Source organism: Emydura macquarii, unplaced genomic scaffold (genome assembly GCF_026122565.2).
Source record: "Emydura macquarii macquarii isolate MOO-44397 ecotype Brisbane River unplaced genomic scaffold, CSIRO-AGI_Emac_v2 contig_2768, whole genome shotgun sequence".
Lineage (NCBI taxonomy): Eukaryota > Metazoa > Chordata > Testudines > Chelidae > Emydura > Emydura macquarii.
In genome coordinates, this window is record NW_027132905.1 from 1121524 (window position 1) to 1146826 (window position 25303).

The window sequence follows — 25303 nt, forward strand, 5'->3', positions numbered from 1 at the left end:
ACGCACAAAGGGCAGGAAAGAAATGGTGGTTGCAGCCGTGCACTTCCTGAGCCGAGCCGAGCCGAGCCGAGCCCCCCTTCCCTCCCCTCCCCTCCCCTTCCCCGCGCCGCCGCCGCTGCGAGCCCCGGCGCCGCCCGCGGGGGGACCCGCTGCCTGGGAGAGGGCGAGGGATGCTCCTGCGCCGGGACCTGCCGCAGCCCCGCCGCGCTGCTCTCCGCTACTGCAGGGCTGATTGCACCTCCCCCCCCAGCACCCCTCCCCCCAGCACCCACCATCACCCACCCCTCCCCCCAGCACCACCACCCCTTCCTCCAGCACCCACCCACCTAACTTGGCTTGTTGAGCTGAACCAGAAGAAGGCTGCGGGGGGCTGGGATTGCTCTCTGTAAATACAGCAGAGGGATAAATAGCAGAGCAGGAGAGGAGAGTTAAGTTAAGCTCCAAAGTGGGCACAAGAACACATGGATGTAAACGGGCCATCAACCAGTTTAGGCTTGAAATTAGGTGAAGGTTTATAACCCTCAGAGGGGTGAAGTTCTGGAACAGCCTTCCAAGGGGAGCAGTGCGGGGGGGGGGGGAACCTACCTGGCTTAAAGAGTGAGCATGATAAATTCCTGGAGGGGCTGGTAGGATGAGATTGCCTATAATGGCATGGAGCTGATCAGCGACGGCTGGCAGCAAATATCTCCAGTGGCTGTTGCTGGGACGCTAGCTGGGGAGGGCTCTGAGTTACTGCAGAGAATTCTTTCTGGGCTGTCTGGCTGGTGGGTCTTGCTCAGATGCTCAGGGTCTCACTGATCGCCATATCTGGGGTCGGGAAGGCATTTTCCCCCAGGTCAGATCGGCAGAGTCCCTGGGGTTTTTTCACCTTCCTCTGCAGCAGGGAGCAGCAGGTTTAAACTAGTGTCAATGGTGGATTCTCTGTCACTTGAAGTCTTTAAACCGTGATTTGAGGACGTCAGTAACTCAGCCACGGGTTAGGGGTCTAGTACAGGAGTGGGTGGGTGAGGGTCTGACTAGATGATCATAATGGTCCCTTCTGGCCTTGAAATCTACCAGTCCACACACTCAGCTCAGGTCTGTGGGAGCTGGGCTTGTGGACTTGGTGTTGGCAAGCCCACTCTTGAGCACCCATGCTGCAGTGTAAACCTGGGTTTACAGTTGCTGCCCTGGGGCTGTTTGCTGTGCTAATGCGTCCATACTGCACTATGCAGAACTTCTGACTCAGGTCTGCAACTTGACCTGTGTCCACTCTGCAAAATGGCAAGGCTTGGACCCAAGTCGCTCCTGGACTCGGCCTCTTACCCACCCTAGTAACAGGGTCCTAGGATCCAGGTCCTGAGTGCTTGCAACCTGTGTCAGACTGATTTGTGTGTGGATGGCTCAAGCCCAAGCCAGAGTCTGCGTTTAGTGTGCAGTGTAGACATACTCCTGGTGTTACTGCGATGTAAAAAACTATAGCAACAATTAATAACAACTTGGGTACAGTAGCGGAAATATTTGAGAAAGAAATGTACCTTTTTTTAATAAAGCATCAGTGAAAGAGAAAAAGGTTTTCTGTTATGTATTGGTATTCCCCTAGTGATTTGGAGCTCCAGTAATGGAGCAGGATCCCATTGTGTTGCCCACAAGACGCCGAACAAAAGGACTGATTTGTTTCAGAGGATAAGCACCAGGGATGCCCTGTGTATGTGTGCTCCATATCCCAACTATGGGCACTTCTCTAGCATTTGCATGAGTTCCAGCATTATCCAGCTAATGGCGGTGCTGATAGGAAAATCTCAGGGAAAAATGGAAAAAAACTGTCAGTGAGAAGTAATGTGGATCTTTTCCCTGTGTATTGATGCTCTCTAACAATAATCACAGTGCAACTTTATTTCTTATCTGTGTTTCCATAGTCATGAATCAGGAACTCATTGTGCAAGGGCCTGTACAGAAATGGAACAAAAAGATGGTCCCTGTCCCAAGGAGTTTATAATCCGAGTAAGACAAAAGACGACAGCTGGATACAAGCAGAGAAGGGGGAATGCAAGGGAGCAATAAGACAGCACTGGTCAGCATGACAGGCAGCGTTCTCTGCACACTAGTAGCTTTGCCACTGTAGCATTTGGGTAGTTGTATGACAGTCTTTTTATTTACTGCTTTTCATTCTTAGCTCACTGAGGAATAGACAGCTTTCCTTCTGGGGACCTCTTTGCACAATGGGAAGAATGCAAGTTCTGAGCAGGCCCCAGGCAGGCATTTTTACATGTGTGTCTGGACCATCGGTGTACGTGTGTGTTGAGAGACTGCAACAGCGAGAGAAAGAGAGAGAGATCATGATACGGTGGTGAGATGAAAGGACTCTGAGTATGTCTACACAGCAAAACCTGTGCAGTTCAGCCGCCCCAAGCTAGCTTGAATCCAGCCGGCGCGTGGGTAATAATTGCAGTGAAGTCAGCCCGGTGCGGGCTTCAGAGCGGGCTAGCAAGCGGAGAACGTACCCAGGGTCTGTGCCCGGCTTGTAGACATGCCCTGTATTTGCATGAGTTTGGGATGGCTGCAGCTCATCCCAAATGAGTATCGGTAAAGCCTTCAGGTCACACCCACCATCCTGCACTCTGCATGTGCCACACGCCTGAGAGAAACATCCTAGTCTGAAAAAGCTTCAGGGGGTTTCAGAATTCTTTACCGGCACTATTTTTGGTATCCTTCCACGTACAAAGCCCGGTCCCCTACTACAGTATGGTCCAGGGCTCGAGGGGAGAGAGAACTTACAAATAATACATTTTAGAAATCTCGAAAATGGCTTTTCTGTGAATAATAACGCACTGATTTTAAGATCTGGTCTCTTTCAGGGCTAGAAGCAAGGGGGAAGCTCCCATTTCCAGCACATTCTTACAGATAGCGCTGCATGGATCCACTTCATTCACACCGCCCGTCTGCGCCGTTTTAACACAGCTCTCTAGCTCCTTTCCCTCTGTGGGCAAGAGATTCTTTCCAAAGAACTCCCGACTTTCAGTAACTGCACCAGGCTGCGGCTTTTCCACAATGCCCCCAATGCTTATATTCATAGATTACAAGGGCAGAAGGGGCCATTGTGGTCATCGACAGATGGACTGTCTGTTCCGACTGTGCAGGTTCTGCAAGCACTCAGTTATAGACAGCTAGAATGACAGAAGAGGTGAGCTAAGCCATGCCAACTTGGGCAAAGTGCCAATGGGCCAGCGCTATCTGCCTAAGAATTGATGGCGCTTTAGTTCGGTAACAAATGCATAGTCTTTTGTGGCTGGCGTATTACTAATTCTCAAAGCGAGGTGTTCCTTTCAAGGTGCTGAGTGTTGTAGTTGCAGTTGTCCCCCCCACCCCCACATCCCCAGACCTTTCATAGATCTATCTGCTTCATTATGCTTTCCACTTTTTGCACAGCCCCCTGATTTTGCAGAACATAACATGATCATATATAATGTTCTATTTGCTGACACAACTTTGCCCTGCCCCAGAATTTTTCTCACGTGACCCCCCTGTCCAGAACAAGACGGTTTAGAATGGAAGTAACTCGTATGCTGGCTAGAAAAGCGTGTCATGATTGTCACCCATGGCAGGCTGATGTATCAGAAAGCTACAAGAAGAGCTGTGGGGAATTAAAAATACAGGGCCTGATTTTTTAGAAAGGGCTGAATATGCTCAGCTCCTGTTGAAGTCAGGGGGTGCTGTGGGCGCACAACATTTCGGACGGTCGGACTCAGAATAGTGCTTTTCTGCCCCAGCATGCTGTGTGAACATAGCAAGTCAATACCCTCGTCATCCCCGCAGGGGAGCTAAGCAAGGCATTAAGATCAGTAAAATAAAACCGGGGGACTCTTTAGTCATCCAGCTGCCCTTTATTGACTGTAAGAAGAAGAAGAGCTCTCTGGCAGTGAAACCTAATCACTAATATATATCCAGGATGCCCTTGCTTTTCAGATTCTCTCCCTTTCTCTTTAGTGCTGTGAAGTACAGCCCTGGAGATTGTTGGCCTTTGTTTATCCACAGAATAGGTAGGGCATGAGCAGCAGGGTACAAGCATTTCTGGATTGCCCTGCCAATATATTGTAGCCCTCACCTGTAAGAACTGCTTGTAAGGGCGAATCAGGGCAGTTTCCTTGCCCATGCAATCCGAGCCTTCCAATAAGGTGGCCAACAAGCGCTAACTGTAGACAGTTACCCACCGAGAACTGGACTGAGACCCAACACACTCGTTTCACTTGTAGCACCAAATAGCTGATTTCAGGCTGATTCTTCAACTGGAAGTCGATCGCACCCTTTGAATGTTGGCTACATAAAAGCTAATACTGAGGTGATAAAAATCCTTCACAGACAATGACATGAAGTCAGGCACCTGTTATGTTTGGGAATACACTGGTGATCTTGGCAGTTTCAGCGCTGGCTGTCATATGCCAAAGGCTACACATTTATAGGAGCTGTAACTGAGAGAGCCCCGTGGGAAGATAAAAAGAGAGGGTAGAAATCAAAGAGATTGTATTTCATCACATACAGAGGTCAGTGCTCCGAACACACCACATTTCTCCACCTCATGTAGTGCCACGGAGAATCCTGTAGACGTGGGCTGACTTTCAGAGGTAGAGTGATGAGCAGCTAAAACAGGGAGGCTTGAGGCTGTGTGAGCAAAAGGAGAGTTTATTCCACGAAGGGGGCCAGGTGAAGCCAGCTCACAGTTTTTCCTGTGTTCCTCAAGCTGTTTTAGTGAAATGGGCAAACGAAGGCAGTTCTGTGTCCATTACCTGTGATGAAAAACAGGCAGAAGTGGGTGTGGACACAGAATATCCATCTTCCAGCAAGGCCGTCAGGCAGATGTTGCCGAGATGCAGTGGAAATGGCTAAAGCTCTCAGCGCATCCTAAACGTGCTGGAAGTAACCACTCCAAAGTAGGGTTCCTGATATCTTATGGGAATGGCTGAGAGTGCAATCCCAGCGAGGGGCCTGCTGGCATTCTCACCTCTTCCTTGCCGGGGGTTTCTATAACTGGGCCATATAAAGACTAAAACTGGTCAGACAAGGAGCCAGCAAGGGAAAGACTCGTATAAATAATATGCACTTACTGGCATCTGGCAGCGGGGCCCAAGCATAACTTTTTCAGGCCCAGTACAAACTTGTAGCACGGGCCCGCTCCCACACACATACCACAATCCCCCATCCCATATACACAATCTCATGAGCCATGACCATTTTTTCCCTCCTGGTAATGGGGGTTGCAGCCTGGGCCAGGCCCTCCAGAGCCTCCCGGTCTCGGTAAAGTGTACCCTTCCCCCCCACCCCCCGCATGTGGGGGCCCTGTCTGGCAGTTTACCTCTGAGGATCTTGAAGCACTGTATAAATATTAGTAAACAAACATCCCTCTTTGAGGCGTGTAAATAGAATTCCCCCCGTTTTAAAGATAAGGAAGCTAAGGCATGGAGAGGTTGAGCTAAAACATTTAGCACTGGATGTCTAAAGATGGGCATCTACATCCATAGATGGGCACTTAACTAGGCAGCCAGATTTCCAGTGGTGTTGAGCATTCCCATCCCCCATCAAAGTCAGGGGTACCAGCGCACCTGTGATGGGATGGCCACCCCCCCCCCCCCCCCCCCACTGGCAGCAAAAGGGTTAATGGGACCCCAAGGGCTCAGTTTCCTCCCTGGGTTGCACCTGGAGGGTGTGGAGAATCAGTTGGTTATCAGAGCTAGCTGGGCTCTGAGCTGGAGGGATCCAGCAGGAGACGGGGGAAGAGCGGGCCTTGGGAACTCTGAGAGAAGGCCAGGAAAGCAGCCACAGGGTGGAGTGAGTGCCTGGATAAAAGGGCAGGAACCAACCTCTCGGGAGAAAACCCTGGGAGCTGTTGCTCGCTACAGGAGCTGAAAGGACTCTGCAGAACCCGGAAAGGGGCTGGGGAAAAAGGCCTAGAAGCAGGGCAAGGTAGGAAGCAGTCCAGGGAAGCAGCAAACAGGCTGAGCGAGCACGCCTGGGCTGCTCACTGTCGGATCCCCGAAGTGGACCCCAGAGTAGAGTGGGAGTCAGGGTTCCCCTACCCACCACCAAGGAAGGTGGAGTGAAACTTGATTCAAGGGGTTAGGACTATTGAAACCCCCACGACCTGTGGTGTAAGGACCACTGGGCCTAGGGTTAGAGGCTGGAGACTTGCAGTAAGGTCATTGGACTTTTCACTGTGGGACCGACCGTGACCTTCCCGCCCAGTCAAGTCAGAAGAAGAAGCAGACCACCACAGAGCGGCTGTCAGCAGGGGGTGCTGGAGGAAGCTAGGCCCAGCCACAACGGGGCGTGCTGGCCGGGGAGTCACTATTCGTTAGCCCCCGTCTGAGCACGGAATTTGGCCTGCAACGTGTGGGATGAGAGTCTGTCTTCGTGTTAGCGCGTTTCGGCCGTGGTTAGACCACGTAAACGTTTCCCCACTGTTTCTGGGTGGGGTTACCTTCAGGCAAAAAAAAAAAAAACAACCCCAGTTGTTATATGACAATTTTATTAACTGTAAAAAAAATATACTCTGTACACAAAGAATTCCTATGCAAGAAGACCTGAACTTTGCATTTAACACTATTATTGTGTGCAGTGGATTGTCACAAATAAATACTTCCTTTACCTCATCCAAGAATAAATACTGTCTCAAAGACATTAGCCGGTGGGGAAGCGTTGCAGCTACAAGCGCATTGGCAATCCACCCAGGATTCGGGGGGAGGAGGGCATGCTGTCATGGTCCCTTACACGGGGGGCTAGCATGCAAGGCACTTACCGTTGCACGCCCTGCACAAGGACCTGCCACAATTACAGGCCTTGTGCTTGGGGAACAACCCCTTCAGTGCTGCCCTGGTGGTGTTCAGATCCTGCAAAGGGAGTAAAGGCTGGTAGGGGACGAAGCAGGGTTATAGCCAAGCACCCTCCACCCTAGCCGCAGATGCAGCAGTGCCATGTGCCCAGGGCTGTTCACAGTTCCTCCCTGAGCTCCCCATGGTGCAGTTTCATGTGGCCCCCTATTCAAGCCAGTGATTATAGGCCAAATTGTGTACCACAAGAACATGGCAGTGAGTTACCTGAAAGTAGGGAGGAGGAACAAAGAAATCGGACAGAACTCAGGACAAGGCAGAATTCTGCGTGTGGCTGTTCATGTCCCAAGTCTTGGTTCAGACCATCAAACCGATAGGGGCAGCAATGAAGTTTGGATCTGGAGCCAAACATCCCCGCCTTTTGGTGGGGTTCGGATCCAAGGCGCTGGGTCAGACCCATCTCTGGTGTGGACATGAGGATGACCTGCCTGGGAAAATGTTTCATGATGAAGTTTCACATGTGAAAAAGCAAAGAAATTCATGCAGAACAAAATCAAACGCGGGAGATGAATCGGAGAGGGGCAGTGCCTAGCATACGTCAGTACAGCTGAAAGAGATTCCAGGACCCCATGGCTAACAGAGAACTGAACAGAGCAATGCCAGAAATACAGATATATACATGCATATTATGTACGGCTCCTCCAGACCTTGCCTGTTATTCCTAATGCTTAGCAAAAAGTCTCAGATTGTATTTAGCAATCCTGCCGGGGATTAACAAAGCCTGCACTCTGGTTTTGAAATTAGTTATGTAAAAAAGAATGTCCCTGGGTTTTGCTAGAATATTAGATAAGTTAAAGCACCCCCGGGGCACATGGCTTCTTCCAACACTACCACACAGTGACCAGCACAATAGGAAATATCTGGTCCATCCAGTTCATGTAGGAGCTTGAATGATAAAATGCAGGCCCGCGTTGTCCACGCTGCTAGGCAAATGATTGGTCACATATGCTGTACGGGACAGAGTCTGGTCTCAGTTACACCTGCGTCAGTCCATTGATCTTGAGAGTCTTCAGAAGGCTCGATAATTCTTTTCTCGGGAGAGGTAAAGAGGTCTTTGTTTTGGATGGTTCTGTTGCTGTTCTGAGTGAGGAGGAGGGTAGGTCTCTCCTGTCAGGACCGTGGCTAGCCCTTTCACTGTCACAAGTGCACTGTGCACCTGTATGTCTCTGCAGCGTTTCATCCCCCCCCGTCTCCCTGCCTCCTCCGCAGAACCTCGGCATCCAGCTGTGAACATGGATCTGTGGCTGCCTGTGGCATTCCCCCCTAGCACTTCCTCTCTCGCTGTGCAACTTCTCTTCAAAAACCACACCAGTTCCTGTGTAGCTTTGGAGAGGAACCTTTCGCCTCCGATTACGAGACCCATAACTCCTACCCCTCGCCTGCCCTACACGTGATCTGCCCAGTAGGTTGCTGAGTCGTCCCTTGGCGTTCAAGCTGAAAGAGATCATTGGAGGCCAATTTTTTCTTCTTATGTAGAAAGCTTGAGGAGAATTTGACACAAACATTCTTCAGCTTTGGTTTTTCCCCATGAACTTTCCCATCTGCACAAGACAGTCTGTGTGTGTGGTTCTCCTTTCCCCCCACTAACAATATAACATATTTGAGAGAACTTGCAGTTTCTTTCAGTTTCCCCATGCTCGTGTGCACACACACACGCACACACACACACACACGTATGTGCATGCACACTTTCCTCTACTTTACGCTCCCCAGAATCCTACACTCTTTACTCCAGCACTGCAGAGCGAACCGTGCTAAGAGATAACAAACATCATCTTAAACCTTCAATGTACAGGATGCAAGGGCTAAGCCCAGCCAGAACACCCGTCGGATCTGTGTGTCGGAGCTGGTCCCAGTTCATCCATCCATCCCTTTCTGCTCCAGACTGGCTGTGAAACAGGCAAGTTTGGAAGCAGCTGAATGGTGCTTAGAGAGACCAGGTGGGTGAGATAATATCTGACGCAGAGCTCTTTGTGTCAGCGATGACACATTTTTCAGGGCAGGATAAAGTTTCCTTTCATGTGGATACTTCCAGGGTTAGAAGCACAATGCTCTGAGACTACACACTGATCCTCATTGTCCTCGTGAGAAATTGGTCTGCTGTGTAGGCTGGCTCTGGGATCTTTGCTAAATCACTGGGCCGGTTTGCGAGAGTCTTGACTGTGTTCCCCAAACCAAATGGCTGTCTCCATCTTCTCAACATGGAGCTCTTGAAAATGACTGGCCTGGCTGGAGGTTCAGGCCTCTGTCCCAACCTGGCTAGTACCATTATCTTTGGTAGGAGGGATTTTGTTAATGCTTTGTGTAGGAAAAACTCTATAGTCTGTCCACTCAGGCTTCTTCGTCAGCTTCATTCAGTGAACTGGTGTCCTGCTTAAAGATCAAATTCTGAGATCTCACTCAGCTGATAGAGCAGGGTAGAGAAGGTGGGTCGGTCTTCTTTCCTCTGAGGGAGAAGGAAAAGAACAGCATTAAACTCAAGATTGAAAAGGGTTACAGGGCATCAGAGACAGAACCTTGTGACTGGCCAGAGGCTGATTTAAGAATCAATTCTTAAAGGGGAAAAATAAAAGTGAAAATGTGACTGAAATCGTCAGAGGAAACAAATGTGATCTCATGTTTTCAGGGCTGCTGTCCCTCTGATTTACATCCCCTTTCTGCCAGCAGAGAATTTGGCCGAATGGCTGGCTGACTTCCAAGTCACTGGCTGTGATTTCTGCTCTCCAAATTGGGACGCAGCCCCTTGAGGGTGCATCTCCACTAGGAGAAAAAGGTATGTTCTTAACTCGAGTTAGCTAGCGTGAGTTAAAATCCTAGTGAAGACAAGGAAACGTGTAGCTGTCACGAGTTAGCAGGTCAGGTTAGAGACCAGGGTGGAGTCCAGGGTTTACCGTAACCTGATAACGTGTGTGAAAACTACACGCTGCTTTGTCCCTGGGGTTGTACGGCATGTTAGCTAACTCGAGTTCAGAACACACCATTTCTCCTAGTGAAGACGAGGGGAAAGGGATTAGCGTATCTTGCCTGTCTGGGCGACAGTACTAACCGCATTCCAGCAGCTGCTCATAAGCTCATAGATGGCCTTGGAGGCCAGCTTGGGTTTATATAGTCGGAGGCCTGCGCTGATCTCTTCCACCACCTCTGTGTTGGTCCGGTTTTCGTAAGGGATTTTGCCTTCGCTGAAGACCTCCCACGTCAGCACTCCTGAAACGAACAAAGCCAAACGGAAACGCTAGTAAAGGAGCAACAGTGACCCGCCCAAAAAATCCTCGTTTGAAGGGTCCTTGGCACCCCCCCAAAGACCATCATTTTTGTCTGCTTTAAACCCCCATCCCTGAAGAGCCCAAGCTGTGGCCACCTTTCTTCCAGCTAGGGAGCCATGGATCAGAGGCTCCTCCAATTCATACCCACCTCTCTCTCCTACATCAGCCTCAAGGGTCATTGAGCCTTTCTTCATTGCCTCCCCTCCCCCAAGGAACCAAGCATGTTCTGTCTAGAATTCAGTGAAGAACAGCGAGGTTGAACCACTCTACTTTGGCAGAGAGATTATTGTACCTATTCCCTACTTCTCTCCGCATGTCAATATCTGCATCTGTAGCCATGTGCTGGAAGGTGAGACTACAGGACTGCCTCCCCGCCTTGGTCAGACGGAGCGTGAGCTTATTGCCTTTCACAGAACACTATGGAGCTCACCTGACCACCCAGGCTTTGGAGAGGAAGGTGGGTTAGCAGAAGGTTTACAGAGGAGGTGGAGGGATGCATTCATCCCGCGAGGCAGAAAGGTAAAAGGAGAGCTCATTCTTCATCGCTAGTTTAGTTTGTATGATATTTTTGCTTGTAATGAACTGCATCTAGCAGAGGCATGTCAACGGTGGTCATGCCTGCAGTATCAGATGCCTTGCAAGCATGAGTTAGTTTGTGTTTTGACAAGTGAGAAAGTGCAAAACTATGAAATAACATTTGAACAAGGCAAATTTGCCACCCAAGCCTCCACTATGGGACTGCTCACCGGAAGAGACGTCAGGTTGTCATTAACTGTGATGAATGCATGTGAAATTGCGATGGAATTTCTAAGGGATTATGGTGCATGTTTTACCTCCTTGTGAATACCAAAGTAATTTACTGGGACTTCTGTTCAGAATGTCAGAGGGAGTCAGCAGAAGGGAGGGATGGAAACATACTGTCTTGTCTTGCTTGGAGAAATAAACAAAGATAAACAAATGCAGAGGAGGAGTGGGGTGGAAGAGAGACAAGCACAGGAAAGTGACAACAAATATGTTGCAGTCATCTAAAGAAGCTCGAGAAATACAATGAACAAAAGTTATGTTGGTGCTTGGTAGGGTTGATTCGGGTGGTCGCCTGATTTGCCTGTTTGGGAATACGGGTGCACCTTGTCCTGGGCTGCCAAAGAAGTTATGAAAGGGAGGGACAGAAGGACACCTCTGGAATAAATACACGTAACCTACAGATTCATTTTTACCAAACAAGGTCCAATTCTCGGTATTTCAACCACAACAGACCACTCTTTAGCAGAACGGATGCTGGTCCTGGCCTATGAGACTAGCTTTATTGCAGAATAACCTAAATATCTGCAGGTTCCTGGAGTGGGGAAGCGAGTTCTCATGTCTAGTTTTTTTTAGCCTGGTCACAGCAGGATGATTACAATTCCAGCAGAGCAGATGAATAGTCTGTGGGTAGCAGAGCAGAAAGACTCCCAGAGACATGGTGCCGTGATATGACAGAGGAATCCTCTTATGCAAACCCTGCTGTAGGGGAGATAATAAGTCAGACGGACATCCAACATCGGCGTCTGCAAATTTCACAGAGGAGAGCCGATCAATGCAAACAAGCCGCACAAGGGTCTCATTCTCTCTTTCAGTAAAACTAACTCAGCTTTCCCCAGCTTGGCTCCATGAAATAGTGCAAATAATGGCAAACTACGCAAACATTGGTGGGAGCTGTATGGCTCTTAAAGCGGCAGTTTTAGATAGAATCCTCTCCTAACTTACTGTCCATACTGATTTCTGAATGGTCAAGTAGAAGAACATAGAGCAAACCTGTCCGTCAGAGCGCATTTCGTCCTGTGTCACAGCCATACAATGGTCAGGATGCTGTGGGATGTCACGGTCAGTTCTGTTATCAATTGTTACTCTTTCTGATATCTTTAATGAGTGCTGACCACATGCTCAGCACTGTATTGAGCATGGAAGACATAGCCCCATCCCCGAAACCTCAGGCTTGGATTTTCAAAGCCGTCTAAGGGGTTTAGGTACCCAACTCCCGTTGACATTCCAATAACCACCCAATAGGGGTTCATAAGCAAAATCACTTCAAAATACCTAGCGGGACAGATTAAGCGGGAGAGATTATTGAGCACACAATAGTTCAGGGCCTAGTCCTGCCCCCGTTTATTACTGGGCACGGTGCTCAGTGTTGGGAGTAGCTGCTTTGACTTCAAGCCATGCACTGCACACTGCACGGATTCATTTGGCAGGGCCGTGATTTGCATGCTGCTTGGGAATCCGACAAACACGTTAGCAGGCAAGAGTGACACGCCGAGGGAATGGCCTTTGTTATCCCTGAAGCCATTGGCGTTAGTACTTTGAAAACATGTACAGTGGCTTTCTTAGGTGTGAGGGTGCAGATGTGAGAGTCAGGAACAAACGCCAGTCACAGGACGATACAGCCGAGGGCACGGGAAACCCGAGAGCACATGAGGTAAGGAAAGAGCGTGAAAGGAGAAGTAACATGTTAGAAGTACAGGAAGCGTATAGCCACCCTGGGCCTCCTGAAGCAGAGACACTGCCTGGAGTTGCAAAGACCTGGGTGCAGCAGGTTAGATTTGCACTATCCCACAAAGGCTAACATTGTCCTTTCTCCTTTGTCCCGAGAACAAAGGATTTAGTGCCCCTACTGGTAGCTCTTATGCAGATGAAAGACCCACAGAAGGAACCCAGCGAGCGTTCTGCCAGAATTAAGTCTTCACGTCAGGATCAAACTCCTAGTGGTTATCTGAATAGCAGCTTACTGAATTCCCCCCATTCCGATAAAAGGTCCTTACCAAAAGACCATACGTCAGACTTGGTGCTGTAGTTGGAGTAGGAGAAAACCTCTGGGGCAGACCATTTGACTGGGAATTTGGTGCCCGTGGAGCTGGTGTACTGATCATCAAGGACATACCTGGAACAGACAAAGAGCAGAGCGAGCTCAGTGACACACACTGTTGTTAAAGTTCTGGTGTCACACTGCATAGGCCGCATGTGTGGCAAGTTACCTTGACATTCCAAAATCAGACACTTTGACAACCTGGGATTCTCCTACCAAACAATTCCGAGCTGCCTGCAAGAAAGGGAGAAATGCAGGAAGACGATTAGTAATTCAAGTTTATCTGCTCTGATTCATTCCCTGGTCCTCTTATGGGACAGACCCTATTTAAAGAACTTGCTTAATGGCCCCACAGAAATGCTGTTCAGATGAGCAATGTGGAGAGCAAAAGTGACAGCTCACAGTGAGATGGGGGTCAGACAATTTAAATGCTATAATTTCCAGTTCATTTTGTCCTCAGTGTTTCCCTGTTGTTGAGAAAGTCCTACATGGGGACGTCTGACCTGTAGTTTGCTCAGCGCTCGTACTTCTCCATCCATTAAGGGTTCAGGTAGCCACGCACTGACCCACAAGCAGTCTAAGCCAAACAATCGATAACTGCTCCCCTCCCAGGGAATCAGGAGCAGTCTGAGAGGAGTAATCCAGTCCCTCTTCTACAACAACAACAATCTTTCTCAAGAACAGCTTTTAAAAAGTAACGGAGGCAGCCTGAGGTAACGTAAAACAGCAGCTGCAGCACTTGTAAAAGCAATAGAATTATACATAGCAGAAACCTATGGTTGGCCATGGGACCACTGTTTAATTAAAGGGACTATACCAAAGGGGCGTAGTAACAGCGCACCTTGGCAGGTGACAGAGCTTTCGCTTCACCACCGATCTGAGACATGAACACTGTGTTCAATGAAATCAGAGTTGCCAGCACCAGCAAATCGATGGAGCTGGAGCCAGCAGGGAAGGGAAAAGGTAACACAGGAGACGGCGGGACTTTGCAACGGGCCTCCTCCCCCGAATGTAATTCCAGGCCTTCAGCGAAGGAGAGTAGACAAGGACCCAGAGGATGCCTCTTCTGCTAAAGTGCGTCCCTTGCTCCCTGCTATTGCATAGTCTCTTCTGGGCTTAGCACTCAGGCTCAGCCGAAAGCCACTGGGCTGATCCAGGGAACAACTGGGGTGAATATGCTTTGTTAGGTTAATCCAGACTGCTGCTGTAATGAAGGGAGATGGCATATCCTCCTCCAACCCATACACTGGGAGCGGGAGGGAGTTGAAATGAGGCAAGGGGGAAATCCCAAGAAATTAAGAAATCCTGTCTGACTTGGAGAACAAGACAGTTTAAGAGAGACATACCAGGTCTCTGTGAATGACAGAATCCTGCTCCAGATAAGCCATCCCTTCACACACGTCTTGGCACATCCCCAAGAGGGTTTCCTTAGAGAAGCTGCCCCTCTGGTTTCTGAGGTAATCCGACAAACAGCCGTGCTCCATGAACTCGAACACCAGGCAGATGGGAGTCTGTTCGAAGCACACTCCATACAGCTGAACTAATTTGGGATGAGACAGCTTCCTGCAAGGAACAAGAGGAAGGTGGTAGAGGAAAGTGGGCTGGGCTCGTAGGAGCTGCACTCGCTCACAGAAATCATCATAAATCTATGCCCCAAACAATATACAGTAACAAACCTCCTTAGTGCCCCTGCAACCCTTCCTATGCGAAGTGTAGACAGCTCTTGCTGTGAGATGGGCAAGTATGAACCATAAAAGAGGGTATTTAGGGGCTGGACTTCAACAGAGTTATCTGGATTTACACCAATGTAAGTGAAATCAGAATCAGGCTCTTGATGTTGATATCGAAGAGTCAATGTATGTGACCAAAGTCTAGCAGTGTGAATTAAGGCATCCCATTCTCCACACTCAATATTTCTGCCCTTCCTTTTACATACACACTTTACAATTACCTGATGCACCTGTCTTTTCCATATGGTCACACTCACATTCAGCATGAGTACACGGTTTTTAAAGTCAGAAAAGTATTGGACAAAACTTGCTTACAAATCATGTGCACCCAAAGCACCCCCCAAGAACAGCTGGTCCAAAAAGGTGGTGTATTTTCCATGAACATGTTCAAATAAAATGAATGTTATTCTGGTTTTTGTAAAAAAAAAGAAAAAAAAAGCACAAAACCAAAAAATGTGGGTTGCCAAAAACTGAAAATTGTTTGTGGTTTTGTTTTTCAACAAAAGCCCAAAACGTTTCAGTGAAATTTCTTCTTGTGGCAGTTTTTGTCAAAAAGCCATTTCTTGTCCAAACCCCGCCCCCACCCCAAACCAACCCTGTTATGAAGAAAGCGTGACCCGGCAGAGCATTTTGGGTATTGCATAGACACATTCTCTCACACTAAAAATTCCCATGGGCTGTAACTGCCACAGCACTCACTTTTGTACGCATCTTTCTAATAAACAAGCCAGCTTTGGAAGCCCGGTTTAGTTAACATAATATTATTTTAACGTTTCAATACCGGGCTGTGATGCTTGGTTGGGTTTAGTTTTTCTGTCATACTGAGCATGCCTGCACTACACCAGCTGAGAACACAGCGCTGCCACTTACATCATGACTTGGGCCTCCTCAATGAAGTCCTCTTCTGACATCGCTCCTTCACGAATGGTCTTGATGGCGACTTTAGTCTTCTCAAGCCAATAGCCAAGATGGACCAACCCAAACTGGCCGCTGCCAATCTCCTGCACCAATGTCAGCTCCCAAGGATTTATGACCCATTTTCCTGTTAGCAATAAGGAAATAAAAGGAGTAAAGATCTTCCAGTAACTTATGAGGAAGGATGGACTTGCAGGGAGACACTGAACTAATATTCAGGTGATCTGCTTCTGCCTGTGTAATTTTGGGCAAGTCACTTAACCTCTCTTTACTCCAGTTTGCCATCTGAAAAATCGGGATAATAATTATTCCTTTCTCACGCCCTGTGTCTGTCTTGTCTATTTAGACTGTAAATTCTTCAGGGCAGGGACTATCTCTTACTACGAATACATGCTGTGCCTAGCACAACTGGGCCTTGATATCAGTTGGCGCCTCTAGGAATTACAGTGATGATGATTACAACAATAATATTACTGTAGGAAACAACGTTCAACAACATGGGCTTATCACACGGCCCTCAACTCGATGTCAGCATCACAGGTTACTTGGGAATATGAAAGGTCTTGCTTCAGCATTTGCGTCCTTATTTAATATTGACTCAATGGTGCCTATAAGGGCTTTCAAAGTCAGGTCATCTCTCTTGGAAATGTCGGAGTGTAAAAACTGGGAAGCTACCAGTTACTGGTGGGATGTCTCCATAGGGAGATTCAGGCTCCTGGAGCCAGCTTACACTCTAGGGGAGGAATATGCTATCTCATGGTGAGATAAGAATAGGCAGGGGAACACCTCCTTACCGTAGCTCAGTCCTGCAGTGATAGGGGCCTTTTCTCTCCAAGAACAAACAGCGTACCGCAAACGAGTGACGAGACCTGGATCACAGAGGAAAACATGGACCCCAGTTATTGCAGCTGATCATTAAGGTGCGAAAAGTGTGAAGGTGACATAACGCCGTTGCAACGGCTGATCGCTGGAAACTAGTAAACAAATGAATGGCAGTAGATGTGTGCCAGCCCATGCAGAAACTGCCCTTGGGAGGTGAGAGGTCATTTTTTTAGCATTTGTTCTCAATTAACATGTAGTGGGGACATTTGTCATTGGGTCCTCAGCAAGGGTTGCTGAATCACAGAGGGTGGCTGGGATGCTTTGCTAGAACAGAACGTGGAAGGGTTTGCATGTTCTCCTTCATTAAGCTCCCTGGAAAAGTTTGGGGCGGATGTTAGGGAAATATTCTTAACAGTAAGAGCAACTATGAAACTGACAACCATGAAAGGTGCTCAAGGTCCTGCACTTCAGGTAGTCAAGAGGGGATTGGATAAAACGTTGGTAAGAAACGAGATGCACACAATGAATAGCTTCACAGAAAGCAGGTTGAGTGACCCAACTGGTGACCCAACCTGGTCTTTTATTTCTAACCCAGTGTTTTCTAGAAATAACTTTTTATTCTTAGCGAGGCAGGAATTGAGACGTTCTGCTCTGGGGGCATTAGCTGTTGTCGATGTATCGCACATTGCAGTGACGGCTAACTCCCACGTGGTGGCAGCTGAATCTCTGTTCGGGTCCAGGCTTGTGACTTCCTGTCTGCTCGAAGGAAGCAATTTCTGATCTACATCAGCCAAAATCTTCATTTTTGCTCAGTCACTAACCAGGAGCTGTGTAAATTAGAAGTCTCCATTATCTGATGTTTGACTTCTGCTGCAACTTCATGTGGCACCTGATATCGAGAGGCCATCGTTCATACACAAGGCATCTCTGTGAGCTTTATCCAATACAGGCAGGACAGGGATTGTGTGCCGCATGCCAGTGCAGCCACTATGAAATCTACAGCTGATCACAGCCTTAGCTATCAGAACCAGCTGCAACTGAGAGTCAGAAACTCTGTCGAGATTAACCCTTTACTGCCATGAGAAAGTGCCATGGGATCTTTACTCTCCAGCTAAACAGCGGCCAGAAATGAGACAGAATTTAGCATTTCATCTTGAGAGCAAAAGTCCTGAGAACCGTCACGCTTCCCAACCAAAGTCACCCACGTGGGTGAGAAAACAGCATCTCTCCGGGCCAGTTCTGCCTGCACTCACCGCCTGCGTTGTGCTGGTGGTAGTTGATGAGTTCCGGGATGGAGTCAAACACATGCTTTTCTGCCAAGTAATACCGCTTTGGGTTGTCGTTAGTCTCTTTAATGTGATAGTGCTTTATGACGGGACTGTTGTCATTGCTGGAAAAAAGAAGACATGTTCTGTAAGAATAACAGGCAGCAACAAAAACCCAGAGCAGGGGAGATGAAAGGAAGAGGAGAGAGAGCAGCCTTCCTAATTGTTCTGTCCCTGAATTTCTGTAACATTTGGCGGCACCCAAGGGAAAAAAGTCCAGGGAATACAAGGTGTCGACAGAGTTTTGCATTGGCAGAGCACAACATAAGCAGTGTGTTGCTTAAACTTTCTGTCTGCTCTTCTGCCTGGCGTCAGAATCACAAATATCAATAGCAGACGCCAACCATTTGGAAAAGCATGCTTGTGACCAGGCGTCTGCTTTAATGTATTACAATTGTAAATGGTCTGTTCTGTTACTCCCTAGAGTGAAATCCTGCCCTTTGACAGCAGGAAGAAGAGGTTGATCTTTAAGGGCGAAATGCAAGGCAAAAATGAAACCTGGAGTTTACAAAGAGGGCAGGGAGGAATTTTGCCTTTGGGTCTAATCAAGATGCCCTTGTGCACACAAAGGGAAGAACCGCCAGTGCGGAATTAGTGGGTTAATTTTTAAACCTACCGAGGGGTGGACAGCCGTTATGTTGGGAGAGGATGAGCTACAATTGTTTAAAAGAAACAAAGCTGCCTTCTTGCTTATTCTCTTTCTCACTTCCCAGATGGCTTCACGTCCACAGACAAAGCGCTCTCCACTGGTGTAGTGCCGTGTTACCAACCTCAAAGCTGGAGTTTTAGCTGATTGCGTGAGACAAGCAGCCCCAAACAGTTTTTACAGAAAGCCAGCAGGGTCTACGTGGGGCAGGTACGGTGCAGCACCACCATGTCCACACGGCCACGGTGGAGCCTCAGCGGTTGGGGACAGGATGGCGTGAGGCCTGGGGCTGGCCCTAACGAGAAGCTCCACCTCCCAGAGCCTGAAGAGAGGACAGCTGGACAGAGTGAGTGGCGGGGGGCTGGCTCCAGCATGAAGCTCTGCCTCGGAGAACCTGGGAGCTGCGGCTGCAGCGCTCTGCACACACACACCTCTACTGCACTAGTGCTTTGCCACCGCCCCGCCACCATCACCTCAACAAGGCTACAATAAATCGCCCACATCTCAGCACAGGGAACAATTCGCAGCCCCAAAAGTTGCCTGTCACCGATTCCAGGTATTTTGTCACGGAGAACTTCAGAAACTAGCTCAACCGGTGAAAAATGGCGCTGGTTGGCAACGGGCTGAGCTTCCCAGACTGAGAGTCTGGGCAGAGCACTGGGAAGCACTTTTTGTTCTGCACGGCCAGTTGCAACCGGACACAGACTAAGGTGCAAGCACCGTAAGCACCGAGTGATCACTGAACACCCGTTGGTTCCAGTAGCAAAGAGGAATGCAGAAAATACTCTCCGTGGAAGAAGGCCGCAGCTGAAACTCCCTGGACACCAGCCGGAGAAGAATGAAAGGACACTGCAATCTACAGAACACCACAGCCCGGACGGAGCGCTCAGAGAAGGGCTGTGAGCATGAATAAAGTATCCCTACTTCTTCCTTTTGAAACGAAGCTTTCTTCCTCATTACCAAAATCTTGTCTGCTAGCTGCAAGTTGTGCATATGCTGTATAATCCCCTTTTAGGCCTTGAGCCTGCAAACACTTAGGTGAGTAGCTTCGCACACGTGTAATACCCCCGGGGTTCCATGAGACTATAAGTGTTTGCAGGAACACAGCCATATTTGGTATGTTTTCGCCAATGCATCTTGCTCTGTGTCGAGCAGCTTGCCGTGCATCTATGCCTGACGGGTGTTCATCCCCCATTCTCATAAGCATTACTGTTCACCCTGAATTCTTCCTTTACAAGCAGAAGTAACTCTGACTGTTAAAACCCCCACCGAAGTTGCATGCTGAAGTCATTTAATCAATGCAGAAACCTGCGGCGCTCAGCTGTACCTTAATGCCTTGGTGAAAACCGAGACGGTGTACATGCCCGGCTGCCTTGAATCTCTCACCATGAAGGCACCTTCCTTACCCTGAAAGAAGAGCAGCAGGAAGAAGGGAGGTTAGATGCACGGTGCGAGTTGAAACAGGTTGGCGGTATGTCACTTTACTACATGACCGTACAAAATGGGGCTCTCTCCTTGACTGGGGACTCCAGGTGCTACTGGTTAATAATAATAACTCCTCTGATTTATGAGGCCCTGAGACGTGGAGGACTGTATCCAACATGAGTTCCTCTGAGCACTTCTTGTCCCTCCCTCTCACGCTTCATGATGGGAAATGCTGGCCAAAGGTCGCCCACAGACATACCACACGTCCTGGAGCAGCTAACAAGTCACTGAGCCAAATATGCCCCACATACAACCCACAGTGCAGTCATACTGGCGTGAGAGACAAGAGACATCAGCTCCCTGAGCAGCGTGTGGACACCTCCCGTAGGAGTTTATAGGAAATTTTAAAGACAAAAACCCAGCACACAAAGGTTTTTATTTCCACGGATATGCCATTTTTCAGAGAAACTGACAGTACCTCGCTTTTTGGCTCTGCTTTACTAGAACCGGTCAGAAAATGGGGTTTTGTGTAATGGAGAAAATTTTGACAAACCTTTTTTTCTCTGTTTTTGCTGAAATTTACTTTGGTGAAATATCAAAAACTGAAATTTTCTGGTGTGCAGCCAAAATATTTCAGTTTTGGGGCATTAAGTGTTTTGATGAAACAGCAAATATTTCTGTGGAAAGCAGAAACTTTCCACAAACAATTTTTGTTATTTGAAACCCCAATTTTCCTTTCACAAACAGTTATGAAGGAAAATTTTCAACCAGCCCTAGTTGTTATGGATAGGGACCAAGCATAATTTTTTCGGGCCCACTACAAACTTGTAACGCAGGCCCCCTCCCACACACATACCCATGGGGGTGCAGCCTGAGCTGGGTCCCCCCAGAGCCTCTGGGCCCTGGTAAAGTGTACCCTTTCCTCCCCCTCATGTGGGGGTCCTGATTATGGAGCATCTGTTTGGAAAGGGACGGTGCTGTCACCGGTGCAGCAGTAAGGAAAGTTTTTTTTTACGATTTTGATACCTGTTTGTCCCTTTTTTTACACCACAAACTGGTGAGAGCAGGCACAGAAGTACAGGAGGAACTTAGGATTCAACTGTTTTATACTCCAGGCAGCCCCAGGATCTTTTCCTCATTTGTCATTAATTAAATATTAGAAAGACCAGGTGGGTGAAGTAATATCTTTTATTGGAACAACTCCTGTTGGTGAGAGAGGCAAACTTTGGAGCCGCAAAGAGATCTTCTTTGTGTTAAACTCAATGTAGCTCAAAAGATACCACCTCACCCACCTCGTCTCTGTAATATCCTGGGACCAACATGGCTACAACCACACTGCATGAATTAATTAAACGTTGTTATTCAAACTGTTTCCCTGGAAAACGCAGGAGGACATTCTCTTTGCGATGCCGGTGGGGCCATTCTGGATATGTCCGTGGGCATTTTGCAGGAGGCGGGATCACCTGATTTCTTTCTTCATGGGCTATGCGCAGTCACTGATGTAGCTGACTAACCACAAACCTTCCCACCCACTGTGGAAAACTTGACATAACAAAATGTGTTGAGAATGTTTACAAAGGGGGGCAAATGCGCTCAAGAGAACTAGCACCCTGAGCTGGTTAATGACGCTAGCTTCGGAATGCCAGCTGACTGTGGCAGGCACCCGCGTGGAGCCCCATTGGGGATCTGCATAGGTGGAGGGGTTCACTCGTGAGGACCCGTTTGCAGGGTTAGGGTTGTAGAGTGGGCAGAAGCTGTTCCCCTCCCCACCCCAGCTCTGCCTAGGCACCTCATTGCTGACCGGCAAACCACTCCTTGCAATTCCAGTCCAGTGCACCATGGAAAACAGAGACTGCTAGACAAGCTCAATTATGGGGAGTATGGAGAGACAAATGTTGTGTAGGGAGTAACTCCAGACCAACAAACTCATTGGCAATGGGTTAGAGAATTCTGTTTTGCCTCTAGAGGCTGGATTCCTGGTCACAAATGTCAGTCACCCAACTTCCTTCCTCATGTGCAATATCTTCAAGCAAATCAGATTCTTAAAAAACTCATTGCGTTCCAAGTCCATTAAAAAAGTAACATCGCTTTACCTCATCTCTGAGAAGCGCTTCCGCTTTGCTTCTGCTGATATTCTTGTTGTACCATCTAAAAACATCAAAAAAACTTAGTCAGCAATTCCAGGCTAATATGGTTTCAGTTCAAATCCTACTGAAGAAGCTTTGGACCAATCATCGCACGTTGCCTTGTTTTGCGTGTATAAACAAAGCTATGTCTAAAAAGTCAATGAGTATCTTGCACATCACAGTAAAGAAAATATACCATGGAACTGGCAATGTTCATTTAATGTTTGATGTTCATTTATTTAGCTTGCTGGTTAATTCAAGGTACTTAATACATTTTGTAAAGACTAATATCATACCTACAAAATAAGGCCTGTCAAAATATTTCATGGAAAAGTTTTTTTCTTATGGAAAAATATCTTTTTTGAATTATATGAAAACTTTCAAGAAAAATGTTTACAGCAGTCAAATTTTTCTGATGGTTTTTAATTAATCAGTTTGAAACAAAACAATTAGTTTCTTTTTGATTCAAACCGAAACAAAAACGTGTGTTTTGGGTTTTGTGTGATTTTTTTCCCCCCTTCCCTTTCATGTCCAGCCTTTTTTCATCTCAATCATTTTATTGACAAAATCTGAAAATGTAGGGAAAACGTTCCTCACAGCAAAAATATTTGGATTTGTTCAAAATTTGTCCATGGAAAAGAATTCCCATTTTTAACCAGCCCTAGTGTTGTTAGTAATAGGAAAGTATTATTGACTTGAACTAAAATGATCACCACAGCCGAAGTATAAAATGAGACTGTCCAAGAATAACTTCAAGGATAAGGAGAAAATGTTGCAGGTCCCTATTCCTTTGTGTGATCTTACAACGCAGGCTCACAGGACCTGATTCTACTGTCTTCTAAGTAGTATGACCATATACACCTGCTCTGTGTGGCCTCTCAAACATTACCAAGACAAGTGTTATAATGATTACCCAAAGTGAAACATCAGGCTCACTGACTCAGTAGTAGTTGTTGTAATAATAATAATACCTAGTTCTTTACAGCATTTCTCATCAGATCTCAAAGCACCTTAAAAGGAGGCAAGCATCAATTCCACAGAAGTTTAAAGGTACAAGAAACAAGTTCAAACTACTTACTCATATATTTGCAGGTTGTCTGGAGATTTTTCCACAAGGTAAGTGCTTGGTACATATCCTTCATGACTGTTAAAAGACGAGGGTGTCAGTCAATCAGAAAGCCAGGAGTTTCTTTCTTTGTGTGCGTACTGTGAGCTATGAAATTTTAAGCTGTAAAACACCTTACTATGTGCATGGTATAAAAACTTATTGTTGTTTTGAATGGAGGCCAGACTAAAATTAATCTAAAATCTCACATCCCCACAAAGCTGTATTTGTAAAGAGCTGATGCAGTATATTCCCTCCGTCCCAGCTGTTCTGGAGGATTTGGGCATGAAAGGGGGTGTACATAAAGCACAATTAGAGCCGTTTGAGAATCTTGCAACAAAACATTGGTTTGTTGGAAAATGCCAATTTGTTGAAACAGAAACTGTTTATGGGAAAAGGTTGGTTTTAACACATTTCCCATTTTTCAAACAATTGGAAAGATGTTTCAAAACTGCCAAAATGTTCCATTTCCACATTTTTCCAAGTAAAAAAAGTTCTGGTTTTGGGTTGGAACAACTTTTCATTTCAAAGTGTTACTTAATTTATAGTAAACGAAATAAAATAATTCAATGTTTTGACATGATCAAAACAAAACTATTCAATTGGTCCGGTCTGATTTTTTTTTTTTTTTTGGTTGATGAAAGGTTTGGAGATTTTGACTTCTCGTGCTGATTTGGGATGGGGAAATGTTTCAAAACGTCAAACATTCTCCTGAGCCAAGAAAACCATTTCCCACCCAGCTGCAGGCTTTCCCCATTGCTACACATCCCCTGCACATTGCTCCTGTGCCCAGGGCTGCGTGTTAGTTCTTACTGACACAGAGATCCTTTGTTTCAGTGAGGTTACGTTTTTTCAGCAAGGGTTACAGAACCAGACTGCTTGGGGGCTGCAGTGCTAAGATGATTAATTCAGCAACTTCACAACTGTTCTGTGCTGTACCCTGAAGAATGTTATCCTGAATGCACTGGAGCTAAAAGGCTTCTGCTTCCTGTCTGAGCTTTATTCTCTGCAGGCTTTGCAGGATTCTTGGCTCCAGCTGTTGGGCTGTGTTGCCAGCTGGGAGTTGGTCTGAAAACGAATGTGTTTTAATTAAAGGCCAGATTCCATACGCCTAATCAGCCCGAATGGTACCTTATTCCATGAGTTGTTCCATTGAAGTCAACAGGACTCCTTGTCGAGGAAGGTGCTACTCAAGGCATGGAAGAGTACCAGAATCTGGCCCTCAGCCATTTTTTACTGACTGTGTTTTGTAATGGAAACAAAGAGCAGATTTACAGATGACTTAGGCGCTGCTAGGACAAAGATACCTACCCATTCTTATCCTGAACCATCCACCAATGATCCTCTGAGCTGTCGAGAACGTAGTACTCCTCACCGCGCTGTAAGGTCAGCTCCTGGGGATTCTGGGCCTTATAGTCATATATGGCCATTGTTAGAGCATCCTTGGAGTCCAGCAACAACCTCTGCATGAAGGAAAATCAATATCCAGGATCATCATTTATATCCAGAAAAATAAAGGGCATTAACCTCGAAGTAGGTGTTTCCCCTGACAGCCTCAGTGTGAAATGTACCCTATACGGTGGATCCCACATCCTGATTGCTGGGAAATCTACAATGGAACATGCCTGGGGCTTTGGTGGGGGGTGTTGGGAACACTGAATTCCAGCTCTTTTGAACACCAGGTAGCTGGAGTTGTTGTTGAAGGAGTAACACAAGGACTGGTTATCGGTGCTACTGTCAACCTTTGACTTGGAATAAGTGCTTCAGTATGGTGGAGATTTAGCACAGCTCTGGTTCCGCTTCTTTTGCAATACAGGAAAATATTGAAAAGCTGCTGCACATTTGTCAAACAAAACTGCCCCCTAATGAGCAAACAGCTCCTAACATGGTGCTGCTCATACACAGTTTGAGAAGGACACATGTCAAAATCCAGGAGAAGTGTGGGATCCAGGAAGAATCATGGGCGTGCTAATTCCTTTGCACAGAATAGTGCACCAACCAGTAATGATACTTGAAGGGGGCATTTTCCCCAGTGCAAGTTAATCATACAAGCCACTGCTGAGGCGTCTCCTGCCTCACTGTACTCACCCAGTTATCTTCAGGAGTGGGCGGAAGAGGCTTCTTAGAGGCTGCAATGAAATGAAGTAAATTAATTTGGAACAGATCTGGACAAAACCAGAGAAGACTATCAGGGAGACATGTCAGTGATGTAGAAATGGCTGTAGGAAGACAACATAATTTAAG

General features: G+C 47.3%; 1 protein-coding gene across 2 annotated transcripts in view; it reads right to left on the bottom strand.

The window, feature by feature from the left end:
• Nucleotides 1-6536: 6536 nt before the first annotated feature.
• Nucleotides 6537-25303, bottom strand: part of ITK (IL2 inducible T cell kinase) — a 40465-nt gene continuing 21698 nt past the window's right edge. The window contains exons 5-17 of one of the 2 annotated variants that reach the window (XM_067566644.1): nucleotides 25148-25188; nucleotides 24371-24522; nucleotides 23033-23098; nucleotides 21922-21976; nucleotides 19731-19810; nucleotides 17686-17822; nucleotides 16405-16479; nucleotides 15566-15737; nucleotides 14312-14528; nucleotides 13135-13199; nucleotides 12922-13040; nucleotides 9907-10064; nucleotides 6537-9306 (exon numbers count right to left, since the gene is read on the bottom strand). In XM_067566644.1, coding sequence (XP_067422745.1) covers nucleotides 9235-9306; nucleotides 9907-10064; nucleotides 12922-13040; nucleotides 13135-13199; nucleotides 14312-14528; nucleotides 15566-15737; nucleotides 16405-16479; nucleotides 17686-17822; nucleotides 19731-19810; nucleotides 21922-21976; nucleotides 23033-23098; nucleotides 24371-24522; nucleotides 25148-25188 — 1409 coding nt within the window. In that variant the 3' untranslated portion in view covers nucleotides 6537-9234. Of the gene's footprint in view, nucleotides 9307-9906; nucleotides 10065-12921; nucleotides 13041-13134; nucleotides 13200-14311; nucleotides 14529-15565; nucleotides 15738-16404; nucleotides 16480-17685; nucleotides 17823-19730; nucleotides 19811-21921; nucleotides 21977-23032; nucleotides 23099-24370; nucleotides 24523-25138; nucleotides 25189-25303 lie in introns of both variants that reach the window. The other variant, XM_067566645.1, reaches the window with a different exon arrangement.